General features: G+C 39.1%; 1 protein-coding gene across 1 annotated transcript in view; it reads left to right on the plus strand.

The window, feature by feature from the left end:
• Positions 1-4,350: 4,350 nt before the first annotated feature.
• Positions 4,351-22,227, plus strand: part of CADM2 (cell adhesion molecule 2) — a 274,783-nt gene continuing 256,906 nt past the window's right edge. Inside the window, exons 1-2 of the mRNA XM_014523118.2 lie at positions 4,351-4,429; positions 20,282-20,431. Of these exons, the coding sequence (XP_014378604.2) occupies positions 4,351-4,429; positions 20,282-20,431 (229 nt within the window). The remainder of the gene's footprint in view (positions 4,430-20,281; positions 20,432-22,227) is intronic.

Raw genomic sequence — 22,227 nt, forward strand, 5'->3', positions numbered from 1 at the left:
TGGAATCCCTGGCTGGCTCCACTGTGTAAATTTAGAGAAATGTCAAACTCTAAGTTAATTTATAACAGCAACTTTCATTTGCTTAAACAGAGCAGCAATTCAGTGATCTTGTCTGGCACTACAAAAGACTTGAACATCAAAGAAAGTAAACATTGACATGGTAGGTGAAATCACCAGTAATGAAATCTTTGTGAATGTATAAATGATCAAAAGTGGAGAACGCATTTTATTAACCACTCTGCTCATTGAGAAACAAAACTGATTCCTTCAGGGAATGTTCTGAGTTGACTGGAATGTAGCTACATATTGATCAACACAAACTCATTAAGCTACTACCTGTTTAGATTAAACCATCTGCAGATATGGTGCTTTTCATCTGCTAAGGATAGAGCACCTATTTCTGCCCTGCTTGGAAATTTTATTTTTACAGGAAAGTTCATTTTTTATTACCAAAGAAAGTTTACCTGAAGGTGTTTTTAATACAGTAATATAGAATTATGTTTAGATAGGAAATTGCTGTCTGGTCTTTAGTTATTTAATTGGAAAACATTTTGTAATTATAAGAGAGAATACCATGATAATATAGCTTTCAGCATCTCTGTTTATAATTAAAGAATTTTCTCCTTTCTACTCTCACCATATCTTCCTTTGTCACACAAAAGAGTGAAAAAAGTATAAGGTTGAGGCATAGTTTATAAAATAGAAAAAAGGAACCAAGGTATGGGGTTGGTGTTTACAGAAGGATTTTTTCAGAGTCTCATACTTAAAGTAATGAGTGATAATAACCACACACAAAAAATCAATCAGAAATGTTTCTGAGAAGTTGTGTGAGCATACAGAAGTTGACATATAATTGATTGCCTCTAAGTAAACTGGGAAGATTGGAGGGAATGGTAAAGTTCAATTAGCAAAAAAATATTTTTTTGTATTATGGACACTGTTGATTTTAGTTTGTATCTTACTGATGGTCCTCTGGTGTCCAGAATATAGTCAGCAGAATTAAAGTTCTCATTTAGATAGGTAGCATCTGAAGTGCCCAAAAAGGGAAATTCACAAAGGCATTGACTTTCATGGATCTCTCTGTAAGTGCATTTTTATTTTATGCACTGTGAAAAAGTTCAATATGAGTTTACTTGGATATTTTAGTAAGAATGGCATACTTTTGGTTATAAGAATAACATCATACCTTATGATGGAATATGATGGGCAAGGACATTTTTCATTTTTTTCTCCCCATTTACTAAATAATGTAATAAAAGAATACATTTTAAGAGTAGACATAGAGGATAACTTATACATTGCCTTTTTTACAATGGTATAAGTAACTATTGCTGACCTGAAAATGTAAGTAAGCTATAGGTAGGCATATAGGTAAGAATTTCATTTGAAATTATGACCTTTGTTTAAACTACAAGCAGCATTTTGATGCTTATTCTAATCTGCTCTCTCTGTTGTCTTTTTACTTTTAACATGGAATGGTGACACAATTTAATGCTGTTCAACCTTGATAATCCTCTCTTCAAGGCTAAGTACAGACATTTAAAGAGACAGAACCTGAATTGATTCAATCTTTACAGGATAGTCTAACTTGTGTATACTGAACCAGCAAGCAAGTGAATAGACTTTCACTTTTGATTCCAGAAATGCAGGTACATGTCTGCAGTGGCTCAGGCCAGAAGCCAGGGGGTACTAAAGCAAGTCCCTCCTTCCCTTCCTCAGTGGCCAAGGCAGGGGAAAGCTGAGCTGAGGGAGGGGGCATTGCCAGGCCTCAGCAGGCCTGAATATGTTTGGGGAGGAGTTTAAAACCCCACCCTGGCCTGCAGGGACTCTAGCTGGGGTGTGCCTAGAGGGAGAGGGGGAAATCAGCCCTTGCCAGGCTTTTGGGGTGGAGGCGGAAGGGGCATGGCCAGACGCTGGCCCAGCATGACCCCCTGAGGTGGAGGAGGCAGGGAGGGGGTTTATTCCCACCTCCCTTCCTTCTTCCCCCTCTGCCAGGGGATGCCAGCCAGAGTTTGCTTAGCTTGGGGGGGAGCAGTCCCTGTCAGGTTCACTCCCAACTTGCTACTCCAGTGGAAGGGGTGGGCTCATGGCCAGATGCTGCCTGGCATGGCCCCATGAGGTGAAGCGGGCAGGAGTTGGTTATTCCCCCCTCCAACTTCTCTCCCACCAGCCGGAGTCTGCTAGCCCTGACCACTGCTTCTGCTGCACACACCTGGCCCAGCAGACTCCAGCTGGGGTTCCCCAGGGGGGAGAGAGGAGGGAGGGGGGAATACACTCTCCCTTCCCCCTTCATCTCAGGGGGCTATGCCAGTCCATATCTGGTCATGCCCCCGTCTCTGCCATTGGACCAGTGAGGGGAGAGGGGCCATGATGGGGCAGCATCCCATCATAGTGTCCCAGGGAGCGCAAGCCTCCTCCTGGTGAGGGGGCTGCACTGCAGGTGGGAGAACATGCCAGAGCAATGAGAACTGAAGCTGGAGAGGTTGCAAAGGTGTTTTATTGTTTTGTCTAGTTGTCTACCTGTAGCAGTGATTCTCAACCTGTTTAGACTCAAAACACCTATCAAAAATGCCAGGTCTTAGCTTTCACTTGTTTTCTGACTACAGAAAAATAATAGAGCAATTTCTGTTGCAAAGAACTCAGAAAGACAACAACAGATCAAAATATTTTTGGCATTATGAATTCCTATTTGAAATCTCTGGGTTTATCTTCTGAATTATGTGTAGGTGTTTGCACCGCCCCTGGTACAGGCTTTAAGATCTCTTACAATACCCTAGAGTGCTGTGGCAATCAAATTGGGAATCACTGACCTATAGTGCTGTATAAAGGTAAATAGGAGAAGTGTAGCAGGGCAATTCTACATTCTCAGTGGTAGAAGCACATAGGGAAGTGACAGAAGTTAGCAGGCTATTATTTGTACACTCCTTGTCATTTTGGAACCCAAGACCACTGCTCCAGGTGCCTCTTCCTCCCTACTCCCACCACCCATCTTATTAGTGAACAGTAGTTTGAAGTTTACACAAAAAACCTTTTCAAAGTACTATGTAGAGGTATTGCTTGAATTATTATGAAGTTTTTGAGGGCTAAAATATTACAAAAATATTTTATATAGACCTCTTTCTTGTATTTTCTTTTTCTTTTGTTTTTTTTGACCAAAATGAAAAGCAAGACATTTTATGTTGTTAAACCCAAGATGTTTCATTTGGCTCAAAGAAAATATTTAATTTTCATTCTGTGACCCTTTCTTATTTCTCTTCAGAATTATAATTCAAGTCAATATATATATGGAAGAATAATTTCTAAAAGAAAAGGCAAAATTGTAATATAATAAAAGCTTTAGTCTGTCTGTTTGTCTGTCTGTAACACTTTATTCACACTCTGATTGGCTGTCTCAGCAGCCAATCACAATGCTGAGTGAAACAACCAATCAGAATGCTCCAAGAGTGCTCCAGACAGGAGGCAGTGGCAGTGGCAGTGGTGTGGCAGAATGCCACCATGATGGCAGGGACAGAGGGGACAGAGTGGAGTGGTGCTGCCACCGCTGGAGACGGCAGTCACAGAGCAGGGGGGTGAGGCCAGCAGTGCTATCCCCCACCTCTCCTGCCCTACTTCCCTGGAGGCAGCGGTGGCAGGGGTTTCTGGCTGAGGGAGAAGGAGGGGATGGTGGGGCAAGCTTCCCCTCTTCCTCCAGCTCCTGGGAGGTGGTAGCAGTGCGGGACAGTGGGTGGCAGTGCTCCATCCCCACCCACCCATCCCTGATGGTAACTGGCTAATGGATTTAGGACAGTGGTCACCAACTAGTTGATCTCAATTGACTGGTTGATCATGGAACCTCTGACAGTTAATTTCTGTCTGTCAGGGGCTCCATGATCAGGAGCAGCAGGTCACATGTGGCTGGACTCATTATAACCTACCTGATTCCTTCTAAACACTCCATTTCATAGGTGTAAATTAGTGGTTCCCAACCTTTTTTTTTACCATGGCCCAGCAGGAGTGGGATGGGGTGCATGGAGTCGGCTGCCTAGCTCCTGGGGCTTTCCAGCCACCTGGCTTTAACCCTGGAAACTCAGGTGTGACCCCAGAAGCTGCTTGCAGGGGAGGACAGATGAGGGTCTGAGCAGGGGGCTCGTGCCATGACCCCGCCACAGCCCAGTACCAAGCCGCATCCCAGTGTTTGGGAACATCTAGTGTAAATGTCTTACTCTCCTTTCTAATGGTTAGTGGTATTTAATGGTTCCACTAAATGAGTAATCCTTTGTTATATCTATCTATTAGCTGCTTCTGGTAATGTAGCTCCTATTTCACAGCCCTGCTTTTATCTCTAGCTAGAAGCATAACTGAGGTATTGAAATGTTAACTGAAGTGAACATTAACTCAGGTGTGGATATAACATTCAGTATAGCATTCAATGATGTAGATGCTCAAAAAGGTTAGATCTTTTATGAATCTGAAGGAAATATAGATTTAAGTCTTATGACAAGACTAATGAAATGACATTTTTTGATTCTTTTTGCCTAGTTTGTGTTTTTATACATACTCTGATATAGCAGATTAATGCAGATTCTAATAAAATTATATTTGTTTTTCCTAAACAGTACAGCCCCAGGCCCCTAGCTTATTAGTAAAGCTTCTAGCTTCTTTTTAACAGGAGGCAAATATGTGTTGTATTATATGTGATGATCAAGGATCCTGGTTTTCTCTGGTTTAAAAATTGCAAATTCTCTGATTAAAAAACCCAAACTCTGCAATTAAAATGAAACACCATTTTACATATATACATCAACTGAATACCATGTTGCATTGATATATTTACAATTTTAAAGCATTTTGGAAGTCTACCAGTGCCTCAATCACTATAAAATAAATTCTAAATAACTATAAATTTTGGTATTTGATTTTTGGTTTTTTTATCATGAAAAATCAGAGCTCTGCCTGCCTCCTTCACTCACAAGGACACAGGTCCATGCCCCTCACTCCCAAGCCGTAGTCCCCAGCCCTGCTGGTGCCACTCACTCCCCACCCATATTCCATTCTCCTCCATCCCTGCTGAAGGGGGCTCCCCACTGCCAAAGATATGGGTCCAGGGACCTTGGTCCATAGTCCCCTGCCCCCTGCAGCAGCACCTGAATCCTGGCTTCTGTTCATGGGAAGTGGCAGCTGCTGTGGCAGAGTGGAGTGCAAAGCCCTGCTCCCTGCCCCTCTGTGAGTGACATGGCCAAAGCAGAACTCAAGTATTTGGGGGCATGTGCTGACCACTACAGGCTCAGGCTCCCTTCCCTGCTGCCCTCCCCCTGTGGCCTTTGTAGCCCAGCAGGTGGGACCTGGAACAGTAGGGCAGAGTGGAGCTGGATGGGGAAGCTCATTGCTGCTTGGATTCCCATGCTGCCATGATGAGTTGCCCCCTCCCTACCTGGCAGTAGTGAAGGGCACAACTCCATGCCTCCAAACCCATTGCTGCTGGGCAGGCATGGGGCACCTCACCAGGGTGGGACAGGGCTGACAGCAGCAACAAGCTTCATCGCCCTGCTCTGCCCTGCCATGCTGGATCCCACCCACTGGGCTGCAGAGGCCCCAGGAAGAGGCCCCAGGGCAGGGAGCCCAAGTCCACAGCTGGCAGCCCACTCCCACCCCACACACAAATCTGGGGGGCATGTGCTCCCTTGCCCCCTCTGGGAGTGCATGCAGTGGTGGGGAGCTGGCCCCACCCCCTTACATAAGCCACCCGCAGCCCCATCCTTCTTCCTGCCTGGGCCCTATAGTCTTGCATTCCAGCCTGGGGCCCCAAGTCCCATGCACCACCCCAGCTGGGCAGTGACAGCAACCCCAGCCCTGCCCAAGCTCCTCTCTCTGTCTCTATGGGGCCCTCAATCCTTCCTTGTCCCCCTCCAGACTTACGTGTGGGAGATACTTTCCAGGCTGCCTGGCAGCCATGTGCACGTGTGAACATGCACATGCACATGATTCCCCCTGCCTGACCCCGCTTCTCCCACTCTCTCCAGCCCCTTGCAAGCTGGAACTCTGCCAGCTTGCAGAGAAGTCTTTGCAAAAGTGGAAAATCTGCATGTTTCTCTGTTAAAATGAAAAATATGCATTTTTTTCAGTTAAAAGGGAAAATCCAGGTTTTTTCCATTTTTCAGAAGGAAATGGAAAACCCAGATCCCTGATGATGATGTACTGCACAGTTAATTTATACCATTAACTTATAACTTTCAGGCTATGCAGAATATGTTCTGTGACCCAGTTCTGGAAGTAGCTGCCAACAGTGTGGTGACCCCAGCCATGAAGGACCTACCATGATGTGGTGGGAGGAGCTGGGGATTGTGTATAAATTCATTGTGCATAAAGGTCATTAGTAGTGTTTGTAAATAAGTATCCAGTATCTCGTGATTTAAATATTAAGCAATTTATTTATTAGTGCCCTCCCTGCTGGAAAGCCCCATTTTGGTTCCTAGGAGAGCCAAATGTGGCTTACGCTCCTGGGCACCCCAGGATTCCAACAGTTGGACAAGGCACCCTGTGTGCCAGGGTTATGGTCATATAACCTAACTGCCTTTCCATTTTAAAGATGAAAACAACCCTCATTATCCTAGACCAAACAGTGAATCTTCACCATTTCCTGAAGCATCTAACCAGCTATGTACCATTTTCAGAATACATGTTCTAGGTTGACATCTCAATTTAGAACATAGTTAAGTGATTAGATTTTCTTTTGGATCTGTCTCTGAATGTAGTCATAGTTTTCTCTTCACTTGGCTGGATGCCTTTCAAATGTTCACATTATAAGTAAAGAGTCATTTCTAAGTCCTGTTTATTGACCCTTCAAATAGCATTCTAGAAAGATAAAGATAAAGTGTCTTTATGAAGACAAATTAATTATCTTTGAGGACATGCTTGGTATTGTATTTCAATGCTATCTTTCTTTCTAGCAATTCCCTCCTAGGAAAATGATTTTCCATTAATAAACTTTCTACTTTGTACAAATGTATTTGTGACTGAAGTTTTTTTTTTGTTCTGTGAAACTAATTTTTGATGACATATGTTTGAAAAAGGGGTTGCCTGTATACATATCTTCATTTTACTTATTTTTTCTCTTCTCACATTTTCTGTATTGACATTTGAAAGGCTTGTTGCCAGAATGTAAAAATCTCTATAGAGACCTGTGTTGATTTGATTTTAAATTCTAGGTTTCAAAAAATGAATCAGATGTATTTTCTTCTGAAAAATATCCATGGTTTGTATTAAACTCAGATAACCATGCAAAACCTTGTATATTTATCTATTCTCTCTGAGCATTGTGGCAAAACTAGAAATAAATTCTCATGTGAAGAGTTTTCAGACTCCCCATCCACTTTTCCAAAGAAGAAGCTCTACCATGCCTGACTTTAATACTACTGCTATTAATATTGTTTAATGAATTAGACTTCTAGACCATAAGCTGCTTATCCACCCTATCATACTGAAAAATAAAATGTGAGGCAATGGTGAAAGAACAGATGAAATACATGCAGACTATATTTCATTATGAGCTGCTCACATGTTTGTTATCCCATACCCACTTGTTACTGCCATTTGCATGTAGATTTTAAAGGTGGACTTCTCAGTAATGTGTGTATAAACCATCCTGCTGGTGCATATAGTTAAAATAATCATACATACATTCACTGGATTTCAATTTCTACTACTTTCCCTTTCTTTTTAAACACATTTGTGCCATAACTACTAGGTGGAGGGATAAACCAATATCAAAGCATAAAATTAAAAACAATGAGAACAAAACCACCAAATAACAAATGTTCAAGGAAATGTTCAGCAAAAATGGCTGCTCTGTGAGAAAAATAACCTTGGAACAACCAAGTTTAAATCACTCCCAGGAGAATATTTCCTGGGAGAGTGAATATTGATAAACATTTTCTTCTGAGAGAAGCCGTAGCACAGTTCTCCAGCATCCCAGGGTGCTTTGCTTCCTTGCACCCTGTGGGAATGACACCAGCTCTGATCCAGTCAGGGCTGCTGAGTATACTGCTGCCATTTTGTCTCCAGGCAGACCAAGGAAGCCTGAAGATCATGCTGAGATGTGTGCACAAAGCGAACATTGCAACCCCTGTGCTCTTCAGGGGCTTAGCATTCAAATGTATGTTCAAGTGTCCCTGGGTAAGTCTTTTTACCAGGAGAACAAACAAAGGAGAACTCTCCCAGATCACTGGAGAGAGTTAAATGTATTAAATGTAAAACTACCTTGTCTTCAGACTAATACAGCTAACTGCCTCTCTCAGCTAATGGATGGCACCATGTTTAGCTGAATGCAATGGACTGCAGTTGTTCTACACAAAAAATCTTGTTTGGGTACACTCGGGTGTCTTCTTTCTGACCAGATGCAAGCAAAGTAATATCATACCTAAGGGGCTCTCCTGATACCTAAATGACTAATGTACTCCATTCTACATTACCATACCACTTATTTTGACAAGCTGTACTTCACTCTCTGCAAAACTGAGGAACCAATTTACCAGTGTTGTATGTAGCAAACAGGCACAGCTCAAGACTAGGATTACAGAGCTAGCAAGCAGAATACAGAACCATGTGAATATAGTCACTTACCAGGAAGAGATATCTGCATCCAGCCATGAAACCTATCACAAACAGCTTCACTCCTTAAGAAGGAAGCAAAGATTTCCAAACTTGAATGCTCCAGTGGGACAAGGACAACAGACATGTTTTTTCCTCATAGTTTCATAGTAGTTAGATCCTAGGTCCAGCTCCCCTGCACTTGGGCAGGAAAGACTGCTGGGATCAGATGACCCAGCAAGATGGGTGTGAAGATGCTTTTTGAAGATTGCCAGGTGGTTGACTGTACCACTTCAAGGATGAGCCTGTTCCAAACCCTCAGCACTCAACTTGTAAATAAGTTTTCCCCATTGTCTAGCCTGAAGCGATCCTCAATCAGCTTGTGCCCATTATTTCTTGTCCCCCTTTGGGGGGCCTTGGTGAACAGATGCCCTCCCAGGCCCTGATCTATGCCCTTGATATACTTACAGGCTACCACCAAGTCCCCTCTGAGTCTTCTCTTCTCGAGGCTGAGCAGTCCCAAGTCTTCCAACCTCTCCTCATATGACCTTATCTCTAATCATGTGCATGGCCCTCCTTTGGACTCTCTTGAGATTCTCCACATCCTTCCAGAATTGCGGTGCCCAGAACTGGATGCAAAACTCCAGCTGCAGTCTCACCAAGGCCAAGTAGAGAGGTGGATGCATGAGGTAGAGAGGTAGATGCATGCCAGTGTTTGATTAGCTCTGCCAGCTATGGCATCACATTGGTGGCTCATGTTCATTTTGTGGTCTATCATGACACCCAGGTCTCATTCAAATGTTGTGCTAGCAAGTGTAGCACTGCTGAGCCTGTAAGTGTGTTGTAGATTATTTCTCCCCAGATGGAGCACTTTACATTTCTCCGTGTTAAATGATATCTGATTGAGGTCTGCCCATATCGCAAGCCTGTCCAGGTCATCCTGTTTTGCCGGCCTGTCTTCAAGTGTGACCACACTCTCCCAGAGTTCAGTGTCATCTCCCATAGTTTGGTAGTTGTTACCTACAACCCCTGGAGTGAACACCTAAGACTTATCATTAGTGATTGACAACCCGCATTGGAAAAGGATGACTGTCTCAAAGTAGTCATTGGGGATAAACCAGTCTTGGCTTACAGGCAGCCCCTACAATCTCAAATGGCATCTCTCAAGCAGTGGGCTGCCTAACTTGCAGTGTCACTGAGGCACCAGGCCTTGCAATAGACCCAAATGCTTTATGTGCCTCAACATCAGTATGGACCTCATAATCACTGGACCAAATAAAATGGATTCTAACATCCAAGGTTCACTCACATCCAACTCCACCAATTTCATATGTGTCATCACCTGCTTATAGTGTCCCTCTGCTGTGCACAGTGGGCAGACTGGGCAATCCCCACATGACAGAATGAATGAGCACTGCTCTGACATCAGCTGCAGAAAGACATGCTAGCCTGTGGCAGAATACTTTAACCTCCTTGGACACTCCATTTGCTAACCTGTAGATGGCTGTTCTCAGACAGCAACTTTTAAAAACCAGTTGGAACAGGAAATTGCAGAACAAGAAGTCATCCATAGACTGGTTTGTGTTAAGTATGGATTCTTACCTGGGTTAGCTTTGGTGACTCCTTTGTTTTGATGGGTTTACTGATTGTTTGCCTCTCTCCCAGAACTGCCCTCCTCCCTCCTTCTCTCTTACCCACCCTGCTCCTTTGTCTTTTGTATTCTAATTTCTGTTCTTCATATACTCTGCTTTCTGAATCCATTCATAGCTTCTGATGAAGTGAGCTTTAGTTCACAAAAACATGCATGTATGCTCTCTCTCTCTCTCTCTTCCTCTCTCTCTAACTACTTTTGTTAGTTTATAAGATGCAAATCTACCTTGCCTCCTACTTAACTTCAGACTAAAACAGCTAACTATGTCTCCCATGTATGTAGCTAAAATTATTTCTGCTTAAAAAGTGCATTTTCCTACTTTTCTGGCTTTTTCTATTCCAGAGAGGATATTCTGTTCCTTAATATAAGAAAAGAATCATCAGTACTTTAAGATATTTCAATTTTGATTTTAAAACGAATGAGTCCAACTCTGTATTTCCACAAGTCACTCTGAAGAGAAATAGGTTCTGAGTCCTCGTGTTCTTAATATATAGTAAGATGTTTTGGCAGAGAAACTTGCCAGATATTCCAATGGTGTAAATTTGCATAGTCAGTGAACACACACTAATTTACATCACTTGAAATTCTAACCAAATGTTTGCCAAACATTAGTGTCTGAGCATTTAATATGATGTGTTTTTATAAGTAAGATAACTCAATACTTGTTCACTCCAATAGATTACTGTTATTTGCACATATATGCTTTTTTTTTTTTTTTTTTTAATATGTGCTGGCTTCTGAAGAGAATTTGTTGGTGGTTAGATTTGCATATATTTTTTTTCTTTCCATCTTAGGTATTTCCATAGCTCTTGTTACCATAGTACTTGAATGTCTCATTAGACATTTATTCTCACAATACCCCTTGAAGTGGGGAAGGTCTGTTATCCCTTTTTTACAGAGAGAGAACTTTTGGACAAAGAGACTAACGCCCAGATTTCAAAGGCATTAGAAGGCCTAACTTCTGGTAACGTCTACTGTTACTAAGCACTTAAATTCCTTTGAGAAACTGGATCTTAGAGACTTGGCAAGTTCATAGAGCAAGTATATAGTGAAGCAGAAAATTGAGGTTAACTCTCTTTTGTTAAAGGCTATCACCCTAACCAATGGATCGTCCTTTCATTTATGACCATAAAAAGATTAGCTCTGTTGGTGGTCAGCATATTAGGGAATACATATTTCTTTTTAATGTGTTTTTTTAGTTTTGCGCCTTGAATTGGGATTTTCTGATTTCCTCTTAGCTGCCCCTTTTAATAATTTAGAATAAAAAAATAAAAATAGATTAATTTTTCTACGGCATTTTTCATTAGTATTTATGGGACTATATCATGATCTATGATATGGAAGTAGTATAAAACAAGCTATATAAGAATGTATGTGAAATTCACAGTAAATTACTACCAATAGCATTTCTTGTGTATACTTTTCATACTGTTTTTCATTTGAAATTTATATTTCTCCTATTTATCTGTATGGCTTAATTATACTCAGTATATGTGTGTGTTATTTCCACTATCCTTTTTAGGGCCTTTAATTTCAGTACCACTACTGAAATTAAAGGCCCTAAAAAGGATAGTGCTGCAATAGTGCAATAGATAGGTGCTGCAATAGCCTAATAAACTCAGATATTTTCTACAGGTGGATGTATTCCTGGAGTAAATATTAGTTGTGATGGCATATATTTTTATTTTATTTTCATTTTGAAAACAATTTTTAGTGGAAGAATCATTCACCAAGAACCCTGGGAAAGTTTTGTTTTGTATTGTGGGGGCAGGGGTTGAGGGGTTGTTTTCTTTTTCATATAGGGGACTAGATTTGTTTTGTTTAAGACAATTAGGAAAGGCCACTCAACCCAGTCAAAGGCCTTATTTGCCCTGAGTAATATTAAGGCAAGTTCCTATTCCTCCCCCCTCCCCCCCACTACAAATGGATGCAGTTCATTCTAAACCCTAGACTGTTAAAGGATATCCAGGTTGTAGCCATATTGGTCTAGAGGAACAAGCAATTCTGACTTATGATAAAGGTGATATCTTTTATTAGACCAACTATATTTTTCCAAAAAAATAAATCTTTTAGTGTGTTTGTGCCCAAAAGCTTGCAATTAAATAATTTATTTTTTGCAAACATCTAGTTGGTCTAATAAAAGATATTACCTTTACCATGAGTCCTGGTTACTTTAGACTGTTAGATGGTTGTCTTGCAGGAAACAAGCTGAGAATTAATGCATCATTTGGTTAGATGCAGTCTCTAATCTTGTTGCCAATATTTTAGCATGAATTATAATTTCTATTTAGAAATTAAATTAGATCACAAGACTGGCACATATGTCTGCATCTCTTTGCTTAATGTGCTATCATAATGAGTAGTATGTAGCAGAGTATCCTTCAGGACTAAACTTCCTTTGTACTTTTGTGGGTAGACTACACACAGAAAAGGATTTAGTGCAATGAAAGAAATTAAAGCACACATTAACAGCATAGTAATCTAATACTGAACTTTTGCAGAGTTTTAGACTATTTATAGCCCTCTAAACTTCAGTTAAAGATAGAATTTTATCAAACATAATTGCACCTTCATATAGTAAAGTATTTTCTTTAAATTACACTTTATCTTTGTTAAAAGTTATTTTTGTAGATAATAAAATTGTTAAGAAACAAAATGAGGTGAATCAACTGATGTTCAGAGACTTGAGCAGGTAGGAAAAGAGTCCATTCTAATTCTAAATTCACTTAAGTGCCTAGTAGGTAAGAAAGTATCCGACTTTAGATGTTTCTTTAATTTGAATTAACAGTTTGATGACACAGTGACTTACATACTACAATGAATCCTAACATGTTTTTGAAGTAAAATATTTTTTTTTACCATATTACAAATGTGGAAATTAAAACAAAGACAGGTTATATGGTTAAACTGTACAAAATAAAATACTGAGAAAGGAAAAAAAAAAGATGGTCTTGTGATTTAAGAGCATGACTAAGATATTAATTTATATCAGCATTGCTATAGTTTTTTTCTATGTAACCTTGGAGTAATCATATAATTTCTCTCTTTGTCTTATGCTATACATAAAATAGAATATCCACAAACCCATTGAAGCACTTTTTAAATTTGTTCTCATTTTTGCCATTCTGTATTCTATCCAACCTTCAGCAGGTACTGAAATAAGATGAGAAGACTTGGGACTACTTACTATACAATTTTCTCAATTTTTATAGTACAGAATGTCTGTTTAACCTGAAGAATTCTACAAGTTAAATAATCATTGATTTGCACTTGTTCGGTGAAAAGCATAAAGAAGTTAAGAGTTAGTAATATGAGATAGGAATATGAATCAAGTTTCCTAAATCCCAAATGTAAGTAATTCCAGAGGACTACAGATTTCCTAGACTTTCCCTGAGCCAGCAACTTATACTAACTTTCCTTTGTTAACTACAAGAGCAATAAAATAATATGCAGCTAGAACAGTGGTTCTCAACCTTTTTAGACTTGAGGCACCCCTGGTGAGACTTGAGTCACTCCTTAGAAAATGCAAGGTTAAAGTTTTCACTCTTTTTTTACTACAGAAAAATAAGGGAGAAGTTTTTTCTATTGCAAAGAAATCAGAAAGACCACAGCTATAGAGTTCTACTTGAAATCCCTGAGTTTATCTTGTGAACAGTATTTGGAAACCGACTTGTGCTAACATTGCATGGCACTGCACAACAGTCTTGAACAGATATCAAGGTGCTCCAGAGTGCTGTGGCATGCTGGTCAAGAATCAGTTGTCTGGAAGAAGTCTGATGTAGAATTAGTGTCTTTTTAACAAGTGTCAGTTGTATTTAAGCAACAATGAAGTTACTGACCAAAAATATGCAAGTTTGTTTTGCTACAGTATTGTTCACTCATATTTGATATTTTGAAGACAACTCAAATTACAAATGTGTGTGATATAGCTAATATATTAATTTAGAATTATTTGACATTTTAAGACAGATGTCTTGCTAATGCACACCTTGGTTAATACATTAAAACAGTAGAAAGCCAATACATCGCAAGTTAACTTAATTAAACTAGTTAAATCATAGGCCTCAAATATAATTATAATTTGAGTATGAACATGAGTGATTGTGTTTCTTGTGAGATCACGTATATATCAGCACTACTTTATATTTTCACAACTTTATATTTTATTAATAATTTATTATAATGTTGATAATACTTGTCATTGATAGGAATTAGTCATAATTCTTTATTATTTACACACAATAGAAATCATTACTGATAAAATTTGCAGATGACAAAGATTGGGTGAATGGTAAGTAATGACGAAAACAGGTCACTGACACAGGATGATCTGGATTTCTTGGTAACTTGGGACAGGATATTACATAAATTTTAGCCTTGCCAAATCTATAGTCATATATTTAGGAGCAAAGAATTTACGCTCCTATTTCCATGATGAGGAATTTCACATTTGGAAGGAGCTACTCTGAAAAGAACTGTGAATCATGGTAGACATTCAGCTGAACATGAGCTTCAAGTCTGACCCTATGACCAAGAGGGCTAGTGTTGTCTTTGAGTCATATTGATGGGAATATCAATTAGGTGCCTGTCAAATGTGCTGATAAAGGCACAATGGGATCTGATGCTCAGTCCCCACAATTGTTCTTCCTGCCATTCCACATGTGCATAGTAGGAGGCATGACTGTGGGATCAAACATCAGATTCCATCACACCTTATTGGCAGTGCAGGGCACATCAGAGGATAGGGTAAGGATCCAGGATGACCTTGACAGACTGATTCTATGGGCTGAATAGAGTCAGATGAGGTTCAACAGGGAAAAGTGCCAGGTCCTTTATCTGGGTAGGAAGAATCTTCACCATAACCATAAGATAGGTGGTAGCCCACTGGCTGGCACAGTATCTGAATGGGACCTGGGGGTCACAATCGGACAGAAGCTGAATATGAGCCAACAGTGCTAGGAAGTCACCAACAGGGCCTCTGGTGTACATCAGCCAATGTGTTGCCAGCAGATCCAGGGAGGTGCTTCTCCCTCTCTACTCAGCACTGGTGAGGCTATAGCTGGAGTACTGTGCCCAGTTTTGGGCACCGCACTTCAAGAAGGATGCGGATAAGCTCAAGAGGGTGCAGAGAAGGTCCACCCACATGATTACGGGCCTGAAGGATAGGCATTATGAGAAGAGACTCTGGGAAATAGTCTTGTTCAGTCTGAGTAAGAGGAGGCTGAGAGGTCACTTCATAGCTGCCTACAAGTATGTCAAGGGTGGGGAGAGCACCAAGATCTGGGGGAGCAACTCTTCAGGAAGGCCCTCTTTGGGAGGACAAGAACCAATGGGTACAAACTAATACAGGGCAGATTTAGGCTGGACAAAAGGAAGAACTTCTCTGTAAAGGAAACTAGAACCTGGAACCCATTCCTGGCAGAGGTGCTGCAGTCGCCACCCTTGAAAGTGTTCAAGAGGAGGCTGGATAAGTACCTCATTGAGCTAGTTTATGCTCATTAACCTCCTGTGTATGGCAGAGGACCAGACTTAATGATCTTACAGGTCCCTTCCAGTCCATTGATTCACTGTACTGCATGTCATGATTTTATAACTTCCAGCCTTCTGTAGGGAGTTTGGTAAAAGCTAGTATTCTTCTACTTTCTGTCAACTCATATTCTGTAAGTGTTCCTTACCTGAATGGGCAGCTAGTAATATTTAACAGCTGGTCATCATTCCTGTTCTAGGAGGGGTGTGATACAACCTTTTAGTCATTTGGTGATTTTGGTAACTTCCATGGGTCAGTAGATTTATAAGTACAACTTTATAACATCAACAAGAATGTTAATAAAGCTTGTTCATAGACAGATTCTGCAAATCAGTACAATAAGGTTTTGACCAGTTGGTGCACAACAGTTCTTTATTAACGTGTTTTCTTTTCTATAATGTAAATAACAAAATTTGACTGAACTCCTCTAGAACTATCTGCTGGATTTAATGGTAGGCAAGTTGTTCCAGTTTCCATACAGGTTTTTAAATGGCTATAGCTACTTAGCCACAATTCATATGGCTTTTATGTTTGGAAAGCTGCCTGTGCTTCAGTAGAAGAAATAACAGACTGTGCATGTTTTCTGGAGTTTTAAAACTCTAAACCATCAGAATAATCTTAAGATTCATTGGCCCACCAGATTTTGCAAGGGATAATTGAGAAAAAGGTCAAATCTTTTCATCTTTTTCTTTCTTCTTTACAATTTTTAACTCATCATTTTTTAGAGTATGGATTCCAAGAAGCTGGGTTTGATTAATGAATTGTCAGATATTTTGGGTATCATGAAAATGTTGGGATTTATTGTCTAGTATGGTTAACTTAGCTGCAGTATTTCCAATATTTCCAGTATTTGTTTCTCAAATGACCTATTGTATAAGAAGTCTTTATCTTATTTAGTCAATAATAAAAAGACCTAAAAAAATACTGGTTTTCATCCAATATTATTTCCTTAAATTTGGATATTGATGGTCTCAAACAAGATGTAGGTATGTTTTTAGTGGATTTAAAGCTACTTTGGAAATATTTTATTTCATTTTGAGAGATTAGCTTTCTTATAATAGTTACCAATCTGTTATTTTGTTCAACATATATCAACAAATCAATGCAGTAATAAATGTATGTTTAAGAACACATAGTTATCTTTAGAAAAGGAACAGTATATCCAGCAGTAGCACAACTAAGGGTGGACCAGCCAGAAGCCTACCTGGGCACTTCTGCACTCTGGGATATATAGCTATTGACATGGGTGGCAACCAGGCCAACCATGCAGTAGCTGCTATTTTTGCACCCTCCCCCTGACCTGCCTAGTGCAGGGGGACTGGACCCGATGATCTACAAGGTCCCTTCCTAACAATCTGTGACCTCGGCACCTAGGGATGGTGCCTGACAACTGTCCCTTAGGTATGCTGCTGGGGTGAGTGGTGCACCAGCCCCAGGTGCCAGCTAAGGTGAGGCACCAAAATAATGGCCCCCAGAGTTTCCATGCCACCACATTAGCAGCCAGGTGTGGGGACAGCCTGCTGCTGTAGCAGTAGCAGCAAAAGCTGGGGATAGGAAGACTGTCTTGTGGCGGTAACACCAGAGCAGGTAAGACTGACTGTCCCTGCACTCTGACACTCAGCGCACCTCTCCAGTTCAATGTCACCCCTCCCACCCACACTGTCTGGCAAAATTTTATCCAGGGCATAACTTACTTGTTATGCCTCTGGTATCCAGCAGCATTACCCATAAATTGGGGGCTAGTTTGGCACAAGTGCTAAGATGCATGGTTGACAGCCCAGAGGTTGCAAGATTGAGGCCATAGCACAAGTGTTCATGGCACGGCCATGTCAGATTCCAACAAATCCATGAATTAGTAAATGTATTCTGCTAATTGGATGTATTCTGTTAAATACCTAGTCACAAGGATACAGAAAAGGAAACGAACTCATAAATGTATTTGTTCTGAATTAGGATGTGAGCAGGTACACTTGAAGGTATGAGAGAATAGTCAGTTTGTTTTTCACCTTTATTGAATTTACTGACAGAATTACTGGTTTTGTTAATGCTTTTTGTTATATGCTACTTGTACACACAGATGAAGACCATAGTGTATTAGACATTGGACAAAACTTAGTGTGGATTCTAATTTGGCAACACAATGAAATCAAACAGTAGTTTGTGTGTAAATTGCTCACATTTCTCCTTTACATACATACATGTTTTTCTTAGTTCTTAATCATATCTTGCCCCATTTATTGGATGTATCCCCAACTCTTTCTTAACTAAGAACAGATGTATGATGAGTGCCTCTAAAATGTGTAATTTCTCCTAAAGTATTATGACAGATCTGTGGTATAATATTTGGTATAATCACTGGCATATTGTAATTTATGATAATCTATTTACTGTTATTGTATGTCCTAGTCCTAAACTTCTCCGCTCACTCTGTTTAGGATTGTAAGGAAATTTTCCATTTTGGTCCTTATAGCACACTGGCTCATGCAAACATCTGGAATGTATTTTTGCATATGCTTTATCATATGTCATATATCTGGAAGGGGGGGGTTTATACGAAGTATATGGTTAAAGGGGATGTAAAAACACACACTATTTCAAAAAATTATATATGAATTTGATATAGAAAACTTATATGAGTCATATAGTATCTATAGATAGATATTGTTAATCTTTTTCTACAGTCAGAGAAAAAGAATAGTCTAGAAAAAAACTGCAGTGTTGTGGGTGATTTTGTCCACCAGTTTTGGATTTTTTTCTAAGAGCAAGGGTAGCATGAATTGATACCTCCTCTTTTGAAGGAGTAGAACCTGGACATGCACAAGGATGGACTTGCTACTGTAGTACTTTTTTCTACTTAACTACATTAGTCTGTCCTGAAGTATCATCATTACACAAATTGCCTTTTGCTCAAATCATGAGCGAGACCTTATGAGGGGGGATAAGGAAAGTGCCACGTTTATTGATTACAAAGAACAAAAACATATAAAGACTTCACAAAAACAAACACAAAGACAAACACACTCATCATTCACACAGACAAACACACACCGACACACACTCTATGTAGTTGTTATAGTTACCAGCTTGCTTGCTCAATGTTGGGTGGCCAGCTCAGGCTCATTGAGGGTGATGGGAGTGGGGGTGAACAGACGTGTCTGTGCTCCCTGATGTTGCAGAGTGTGAATTCCCCACTCTGCATTGTTGGATCCCACTGTTACAGGGAGTGCAAATCTTTGTCCGAAGTCAAGGTACTTTTCCATCCTCATATCATCATTCTTTTCATTATCTCAACTTGAAGTCGCTCCTGTCATAAAAGTCAGTCTTCCAGCCTTGAAAGTTGTTTAGGCTAAATTGCAGGACGTGCAGAATTCCTCCTTTATCCTGTTGCTTAGCCTGTATCCTCTGCACCTGGTCACAGACTGGTTCTTCAGCCATCCATCTAACAGTTCATTGTCTGGTAACTTCATTTTCAGCACCTTAACAAACCTCCTCCTGCTTACGCAGGCCCAATAAACATTCCATAAACTCTGCATTCTCTCACTCAGTCATACTACTAAATTCATACCTTGATTACATATATAAATGATTACACATAATATATACCATATATATATTATGTGTATATGGTTAGTAGATAGATATATCTATCTACTAACCATATTACTATCAATATAATGCTGTTATTACTTGATTTAAACATAACCTATTCTAATACCAAGCCATTTAAGCTAACATGTTTTGGCCTTGCATAACATATTGCTAAATTTTCATTTAATCACACGCTACATCGTGGGTTACATTAAGTAGTTGAAGAATAAAACAAACTAGGAACCTTTCAAAACGCCTCCACAACTTTTTCAGTCAGCATCTTTCACATTTTAAAATTGTATATTTCCATTTATATCTTTAGAATAAAGTGCAATACTGCTTAACGTGATAAAATAGATGTCTCACTCACAGTGGAATTCATAAAGAAACTATATAAAACCAGAGTTATCTTTATTAATATGGATGGGAAAAAATTTTTAAATGTTATTAATAAGTAGGAAATATTATAATCTGAGCAAAATAGTTCATCAATCAAGAATCAAGTATGGAGAATATCTGAAATGAAAACATAATTGCACATATAAAATATATTACCTCTCTTCCTTATTTTAAGGGTTTTTTATATAGATATCATCACTGGTATAAAAGTAGCACTATTCTGCAGCTACTTATTAAAAGATTCTTATAACAAAGAAGTATATGTTGACTGGCAGTCTTGGAGTGTGTCTCTTGCCGAGTTTCAAGGACTGTAGTCTACTTCCTAAATGGTAATGAGCATTGTTTAAAAAATAACACCTAGTCTTTAAATTAACCTGGCTATGCCTCTGATATGCAAATGTGTTTTACATGTACATTTCCTTTCAATTTTAATTGTGTTTGTGTTTAGTTAGTATATATAACATCAAACTCATAGTGTAGAGACTGTGGAAAGTAATTTAATAAATTATGTTCCACAAATTTAATGTATTTTCTTTTTACCCCTTCCGTAGGTAGCCAAGGGCAGTTTCCACTGACGCAGAATGTTACAGTTGTTGAAGGAGGAACGGCCAATTTGACTTGCAGGGTTGATCAAAATGATAACACTTCCCTCCAGTGGTCAAATCCAGCTCAACAGACTCTCTATTTTGATGACAAGAAAGGTAAATAAGTTTGATAAATACATTTGATTTTTTTGTATAAATAATAAATATCCTAAAATAAGATTGCTCATTTCATTCCCTAACTACTTGCATTTAGCATGTTAAATATTAAAGATTTCAGTTTCCTAGGCAGGCACTCAAAAGATTACCTAGATTGTAGTTTTTTTATTAAATATACTGTACATTTAATGTTTCTAAATAGTTTCCCTCTTTCACTCCCTCCCTCCCTCCTTTCCTCACAATGATAGAAGTTTTTGGAAATGGATACCTTCTTTTCTCATAAAATTATGCATTGTCCATTCTAAGTGTTTAGCAGAACATAATATTTTTCACGTTTGCTGCTAGTTGATCTGGGCAACCTTGTTGAGAAATATATTGTTTGGGATTGAAAGGGACAGAAGTAGCCTGTAATCCACTTACTTGCCTACTGTAGTTGTTAGGAAGCAGATCATATTTGGCTCCAGTTTATTAGAATTTTTGTTTGTTTTAAGCTATTAGTGTGCAGTAACCATAATATGGTTATTCACCCCAACAATTAATCAGCAGTTAATTCAGTTGTATTTTCTGGCTTGGCTTTTCTAATTACATGATGCATGGATTTTTTAGTTAATCTGGACAGTTAAGAAAACAGAAATAATGCATATACTTTTTAGTAAGACAAATGCTGTTAATTTAACAGCTGAAACATCTAAGATTTATGTCTCTTTCTAACCTGAGAAGAGCCAAGAAAGGTATTTTAACCAATAAAATATTGATACAAGAATGACTTAAGTTTATATTTTAACTACCTGGGCTAAACTTCATAAAATCTCAATTTGGTTTTAGAATTGCCAGAGTCTTTGTACTGATTTAATCTTAATAGAGTTCATCTGTGGTCCTATAGCCAGAACCCAATGTTCCATACTCAGTATATTCAGCAGATCCGATTACTCAGGTGCTCAAAGTTAAGCACTACGTAAGTGCTTTGCTGGATGATGGCAAAAGTCCTTAGTGCCTTGCATGACCGAACCTTAAAGAAGCAGGTGTCACGCAGATCTGTGAATGTAATTGAAGTAGATTCTAAAAGCTGTTGTTTTATACCTGCAGAAACTGCAATCAAAATATTTTCACATTGAATAACTTTCATTGCTGCTAATATAATAGCCCATCCAAATCTATTTAAGATGCTGAAGTGGCTCCTTTTTCCTTTGCCTAATTTTTTGTAAAGTGTAATCATTTCATTTGCAATTTCTTTTGAGTCTCAAGTATGCTATAAGTGAATGATACCTAATGAAGGGTTTGTGATATGTTATCATGCCTGTCTAAAGCCTAGTTCCACAACTTTCACCCAGATGGTTATGCCTTGTGTGCATTAGTCATCACAATGATTTTTCCTTAAGGCTCAAATAACTAAGACAGAAGGGATTGGGGATCTCTAACAGATAAAGCACATAATATTTGTCAAAAAATCAAGCTGTGTTATAAATAAATGATCTTATAAAATAATTAGAAAATAAATTCTAATACTTAAAAATAGGAAAATTCAAGTATGTGTTTGCCTGAATAGAAATTACTTTTGGAATATGAGTTATATATATATAGCCATTTTACTAACAATTGTTAAATGTGTGATACATCTTATTGTATAACCTGCAGCAAAAGAAGCTGAGTGAAATAATGCATAGTAAGTTCTTGTAGTCATTTTATATTTTTCATGGCAGGTCAAAGTAAAAACTTAAAGGGCCCTGGTCTTTATTGAACATTAGGCTGTCTGAAGGCTTTGAAGATTAGAAGAGGAAAATTTGCAGATGGCTTAC

This window comes from Alligator sinensis, unplaced genomic scaffold (assembly GCF_000455745.1).
Source record: "Alligator sinensis unplaced genomic scaffold, ASM45574v1 scaffold26_1, whole genome shotgun sequence".
NCBI lineage: Eukaryota > Metazoa > Chordata > Crocodylia > Alligatoridae > Alligator > Alligator sinensis.